The sequence below is a fragment of the Sturnira hondurensis genome, unplaced genomic scaffold, assembly GCF_014824575.4.
Source record: "Sturnira hondurensis isolate 20B ecotype Veracruz unplaced genomic scaffold, ASM1482457v3 Scaffold0007217, whole genome shotgun sequence".
Lineage (NCBI taxonomy): Eukaryota > Metazoa > Chordata > Mammalia > Chiroptera > Phyllostomidae > Sturnira > Sturnira hondurensis.
Window position 1 is genome coordinate 4,927,571 of NW_028079848.1, and position 6,501 is coordinate 4,934,071.

The following is a 6,501-nucleotide window of genomic DNA, read 5'->3' on the forward strand; positions in this document are numbered from 1 at the left end:
GTTCTCTGGCGCATTTATGGGACGTGCAGGAGTCAGCCTGCAGGGAGACGCGCGAACCCGAGCAGACAGGTGGTGCTATTACAGCAGCAGCCGGCACAGGGACGTTCGCCTAGGTCAGGACTGTGGCGCCAAGCCGCTCTGCCATTCTCCACGTCTGCGCCTCCAGGCCTGCGGTCCGTCCCCCAGCCCCTGCCCTGTGACTGGTCCTTGGCGCTATGGAGCCAGCTGCTTCCCTGCGCGCCCCGCTGCCTCTCCTGCAGCTCTTCCTCCCCATCCTCGGCTTGTCTGCGCTGGTCTCAGGTAGGGGGCGCCCCGATTCCCGTTGACTCGGGAGGAAAACTCCACACCCCTCAGTGCCCGGTGCTGGCTCCTTCTCATTCCCCAGGAGTTCGCTCAGATCAAACCAGCCTCACCCAACACAAAGGCTGGAAACCCAAAATGACCAGAACACCATCGTTCAAGTTTTTCATTAATGTCAACGATTAATGAGGCATTGAACACTTTTTTAAGTGTCCCACTGTCTCTGTGTGTCTTACCTGGACCACACGTGTCAGTGGGGACGAGCTGGTGGCTGCCTGTTGGGCAGCTCCAGGTTGAGCTGCGCTCCCGGTGCTCAGCTGGCCTGGGGAACAGGAGGAAACCTCTGTGTGCCCAGGGTCTGCAGGGCTCAGGGTCTGCTCCTCTGTGCGCTGCTCTGGCGGCGCTGGCAGCCTCAGTAGATACGCATGAGGCATCTCTTGCTCTGACCAGCCACAGCCGGGCCCCACAATCCACAATCCTGAGCCCAGGAACCCCTGGCCTGTCCCCTGGAATATGGCCACTTCCCTTCCTGCCTTAGGTGTCAGTGCCTGCCTGATTCTGCCGCTTTGCTGAACAGCCCAGTTTTCGGTCGTGGGTCCAGCTGAGCCCATCCTGGCCATGGTGGGAGAAGACACCGTGTTAAGCTGCCGCCTGTCCCCTGAGAAAAGTGCCGTGGACATGGAGGTGCGCTGGTTCCGGTCTCAGTTCTCGCCCGCCGTGCTGGTGTACAAGGGCCAGCGCGAGAGGACAGATGAGCAGATGCAGCAGTACCGAGGACGGACAACCTTTGTGACCGAAGACATTCACAAAGGGAAGGTGGCCCTGGTCATTCACAATGTCACAGCCCATGACAACGGCATCTACCGCTGTTATTTCCAAGAAGGCAGGTCCTACGACGAGGCTGCCATGCGCCTGGTGGTGGCAGGTGAGACATTTCTCTTTGCTTGGTAGCTTTTTCACTGTGTGACCCTTGGGGATAGTTTCTCTCTGCACGTCAGGGCCCCCACAGACCAGCAGGCTTTGTCTAGCATCCCCTCCACTCTGGCAGGATGGCTCCCTCTGCACAAGGGCCAAGTGAGTGGGTGCGTCCCACTGAGCTGTGGGCATCGAGTCTTGAGAAGCACAGTGAGCTCAGTGGGGGATGTGAGCAGGGGAGGAGGTGGCACCCCATGAGCGCACCCCTGCTGCTGCTCAGAGCTCTCTAAGGGTCCTCGCCAGTAACATGTGTTGGAACTAGACATTTTAGACTATTTGTCTGTTTCCAGGTATAGGGTCGAAGCCGCTCATTGAGATAAAGGGCCACGAGGATTGGGGCGTCTGGCTGGAGTGCACCTCCACAGGGTGGTACCCCGAGCCTCACGCAGTGTGGAGGGACCCCTATGGTGAGATCATGCCCGCCCTGGTGCAAGCTTCCACCGAGGACACAGACGGACTCTACAGGGTCACCATGACCGTGATTATCGAGGACAGCTCTGTGAGGAATGCATCCTGTTCCGTCAACAACACCCTGCTGGGCCAGGAGAGGGACACTGTGATCTTCATTCCAGGTTAGTTCCCTGCCCTCTGGGGGACTGTCCTTAGGAGGTAGGACCCTCAGCAGACACTTGGAGCCTGAGTGGAGCTGGGGGAGGGCCAGGGCTGGGAGGGTCCTGGGCCCTGAGGAGCTCAGGCTGCAGCTGAGCTGAGGCCTCTCCCCGCCTCACAGGGAGCATCAGTCTCCTGTCCTAGGAGGCGGAGCCTCGTCTCTGAGAGTAAATCTGATAGTTCGTCCCTGTTGTGGTTCTGATGCTGCAGCTGAGTCTGTGTGTTCGGAGCAGTCACACACCTGGAGAGTGGTGGGGGCAGGGGGCTGTCTGCACGTGGTGGTGCTGATGCTGAGGCCTCCCCTCCTGCCCGTGGGGTTTTCCAAAGATGCAACTGGGACAGTCAGTATCTATGTTCATAAAGTCATTCAACAAACACTTAGCAAGGATCACATATGTTGTAGGCTCAGTTCTAGAAACAGGAGATAAATCAGGGAACACAATGCAGGAACATCCCTACTGTCAAGGGGCTCATATTGTAGAGAAGCAGAGAGTAATTTATAAAACACTTAACTAGTTGAGCATAATGATTAAACTATTGTATCAGATGGTAAGACCTGCTGTAGGAAAATTAATCCCGGGACAGTGTCTACAGGGCGAGAGGCGGGGAGCTGTGGTGTCACCATAAAGGTGAGGGAGCTTCATTGAAAGGTGGCAGCAGGGCAAGTGAGGGAGGGGCAGTGAGGGAGCAGGAGGGGCAGGTGCCCAGGGCCTGAGGCCACAGGGCGTCTGGCAGTTTTCAGGGACCCACAGGCAGGTGTGGGTGGAAGGACTGAGTGCAGGGAGAATCACAGGAGGGGAGTGCAGACCTGGACGGGGTCCAGAGCATCGGGGCAAAGCAGGTTAACAGGGAGCCTCTGGCTGAGTCTCAGTGAGACAGGAGCCATGGCTGGGATTGGAGCAGAAGCAGGGAGGAGGGTGTTGCAGTGACCAGGCCACAGTGATGGCAGCTCAGTGGGGACGGTGACAGTTGCTGGTTTTCATTCACCTGGTCCTTCCAACGGTGAACACAGGTGCTTCTGCTCCTCTGTCTCCTCAGCCCTGCCAGGTGCCAAAACCAGAACTGTTCAGTGACCCGCTGACATCCTTTGTTTAAGGGAAAGGCACCCATGGGCTGGGGGCTGCAGGGCCTCAGGAGGAGGGCAGCCTCTCCCTGAGAGGTGGGGCTAGAGGAAGGGCGTTGGAGGCAGAAGGGGGCAGGACTGTCTAAGGGTCGGGGTTTCCTGGTGAGGCAGCTGCTTCTGTTTGTGGGGCCAGGTGACTACCTGAGCTGGTGGGAGAGTTGCCAGGGGCAACTGTCAGTTTCCTTGACAGCCAGGTGTTTCCAGGGCGCCCAGCAGATGTCAGTGCAGATTTGCTATGTGGGCCTCAGGGGTGGCCTCTAGGCTGTGGGTCCACCTCTGCAGATTGTCTTCATCAGCCCCCAGCCATGGCTCCCACTGCGGTTTTTGGAATGGAAGAGGACAGAGCAGGGACCCGAGAGAGCTCCTCAGAGGTGCACCCAGGGGCGCTCTCACCTGGGTTCCCCTCGTCTCACTAACTGGGACTTTTCTAGTCTTTGTTCCAGAAGTATTCGTCCTCCCCAGCACGCCCGCCTGGATGATGGCCCTGGCTGTCCTCCTGCCCGCTCTGCTCTTCTTCATCATTGTTGGGATCGTCGGCCTCTTCTCGAAACACCACAAGGAAAAAGAGACTCTGTCACTGGAAAAAGATTTTGAAGATAAAGAGGAAGAAACTGCCAGGAAGGAGCTGGGTAAAGAACATGTGGGAAAAGAGGAAGAGCGTCTAATGGGAGGGAATACGAACACCAGGGCAGGAGCTGTCTTTCAAAGGCACAGCTCGGGCAGCTGGAGCCTGGGGACAGGGGACAGAACAGACAGCAGCCAGGCTTGGAGTTTTGTGCCTGTTCACTAAGTCCTCCAACTTGCTTCCGCCCCCTCGAATGTGGCATCCACTCACTGGGCACAGAGAGCAGTGTGCTGCTGAAGGAAAGCGAACCTCCGCAGGCACTGACACCGGCCAGTTACCTGGTCCTGTATCTGGACACGTCCCTGCATGTCTGGGGGCGGGGGGTGGGGGGCGGGGGTGACTTCACAGGGAGGTCTAGGCCTCCGTTTCACACAGACTCTAATTCACCATTCTCTGTGGAGGACACTCCTTTGTTTCTGTTCATTTTTCAGAGCAACTTCAAGAAGAATTGCGTAAGTGTAGCGTTTCCCAAAGACCCCACCCACGATGTCTGTTCTGTTGGTTACCGCTGTCTCGTGCCACTCACTTCCTGCCTGTCCCTCACAGGATGGAGAAGAGGCCTCTTGCACGCTGGTGAGTGTCTCTGACATACCCTCACATCCCGAGCGCTGTCCCCACTAGCCAGCCAAGGGGACACATGACCTGAGAGGTACAGGAAGCCACAGCTCCTGCGGCAGAGAAGGGGCCTGTTCACCGGCAGCATCTCACCCAGCGTGAGGGTCCCAGCGCTCCCCACAGGGACTTCCCAGGGCTCTTGTTCAACTCTTGGCTTCCTCAGCCACCCTGCTTCCCACATTAAAAAAAAAAATAGAATTTCATCCAGGATCATCTGGTCAAGCCAACAGAGTGAACTTTCCCAAAGCTCAGGGTTCACTATCTGTTGCTCTTGGACCCTGGATTAGCCCCAAAGAAGACAGTGCCCAGCCAGTGGTAACCTGGGAGAAGGCAGAGTGCAGTGAGGAGACGTAGGGGACAGGAGTGAGCTGCCCCAAGCCTGGCTCAGCGCTGGGCAAATCGGTGCCAGAAACGCCTTCCTGCCCCGGGAGCGCCCTGATGCTGCGCAGCCCGCAGGGGCGAGGACAGGGCCAGGGCCAGCGGGAGCCACAGCATCCACCTCCCGCCTCCGATGAGCACCCGGCACGTGCGACCCGTCCCCTCCTGTTCAAAGAGAGCAAAGCCCCAGGCTTCACCAGACACCACGGTGCCCCCACCTTTCCCCCTCAGGTGAATCTCCAAACTCTCACCGTGGCGCACAGCAAGGTGGGGAAAGGAGGAAACCCTTTTCCCGCAGTGGACGTGCAGGTGGCTCGGTGACGGCACCTGCAGGTGGGCAGGTCTGCAGGACGTCAGGGTCTTGAGCGTCTCCTGTCCCCAGATGGTGGCTGCAGACCCAGGCCCTAAAGCAAAGCTGCACAGAATCACTTCCCCACCTGTCCCCAGGCGTACCTCTCAGGTGGCCGATTGGCTCTTAGGGACATTGTCCTTTTTTACCCTCTGCAGAGACCCTTGTTAGTCCCTTAAGTCATATGTCACCTGGAGAAGCTGGTGGAACACACAGGCCCAGGGAAGGGACCCTCCACTGCCCAGCATGTGTTTTAGGAGAAGTTGGCCTGAATGCTTTACTGGGAGGGGGAGGGACAGGGTCTCTGGTGTTGGAAGCCAATTTGGAAAGTTTCCAACTGAAAGGATCCTATGTCATGTATAGAAAAATGTGCAAATCCGAAAATGTGGTGAGGAGGTGGGAGATGTGACTTTCAGCTCCTTTGCCAAACTCTCCCCATCAGTGGGCGCCCAGGTGTCCTCTCCCCGAGGCCCCGCCCCCTCAGCAGGTGGACATGCAGCCCCAGGGGATCTCCTCTGTGAGCAGCCTGGGGGCTGGGGTCAGGGGGCCTTCATGGAGGTGCCACCGGGTGGGTATGTCCCCCCAGGCATCCTGGAACCCCCTGAGAGCCCAGGCCTCACCCCGAGTCTTCCTGTGCAGCTGACGTGCTCCTGGACCCAGACACTGCCCACCCCGAGCTCTTCCTGTCCCAGGACCAGAGGAGTGTGTGGCGCGGCTCCTCCAGGCAGATCCTGCCCGACAACCCCGAGAGATTCGACTGCCGGCCGTGTGTCTTGGGGGCACAGAGTTTCTCCTCAGGGAGGCATTACTGGGAGGTGGAGGTAGGAAATGTGATGGTATGGGCCGTGGGCGTCTGCGCAGACCGTGTGCAGAGGAAAGGGGAGGCCCTGCTGGTCCCCCAGAACGGCTTCTGGACCCTGGAGCTCTTCGGCAACCAGTACCGAGTCTTGTCCTCTCCCGACAAGACCCTTCCCCTGAAGGAGCGCCTTCGCCGGGTGGCCGTCTACCTGGACTGTGAATCCGGAGATGTGTCCTTCTACAACATGAGGGACCGATCCCACATCTACACGTGTCCCCGCCGGCCCTTCTCTGGGCCCCTGAGGCCTTTCTTCAGGCTGGGGTCTGATGACAGTCCCCTCTTCCTCTGCCCAGCGTTCACAGGGGCCCAGGGGGTCACTGTGCCTGAGGGTGGCCTGGTTCTCCATGGAGCAGGGACCCACCGCAGCCACCAAGGCCGGCGACCTGGACTCAGAGCGCAGTAGAGAAGCCCTGGCCATCTCTGCTCAAGGAGCACAGCACCCAGGGGACCCGGCCCCTCCCTCTGGGCACCGCAGAGAACCTGCTCCACAGCCTGGGACCCCCTGTCCACTCCCAGCCCACCCCCCCATTCAGGCTGTTGCTTTAGCAGCTGGTGAGCTTGTCCCCACGGGGCAGGGACCAGTCTCAGGAGACCCAGTGCTTCCTTGTGTCTCTTAACCAAGGACAATGTGGGACAGGCTGACAGTCTGCTGCTCTGACATCTGGGTG

At 58.8% G+C, this 6,501-nt stretch overlaps 1 protein-coding gene across 1 annotated transcript; it reads left to right on the top strand.

Moving 5' to 3' along the window:
• Positions 1-215: 215 nt before the first annotated feature.
• Positions 216-6,240, top strand: LOC118990714 (butyrophilin subfamily 2 member A2-like). The gene is made up of 7 exons (XM_037051450.1): positions 216-300; positions 878-1,225; positions 1,566-1,847; positions 3,439-3,636; positions 4,064-4,084; positions 4,179-4,205; positions 5,614-6,240. Exons 1-7 carry the CDS (start codon positions 216-218, stop codon positions 6,234-6,236), a joined length of 1,584 nt encoding a protein of 527 aa, XP_036907345.1. The 3' UTR covers positions 6,237-6,240.
• Positions 6,241-6,501: the final 261 nt, after the last annotated feature.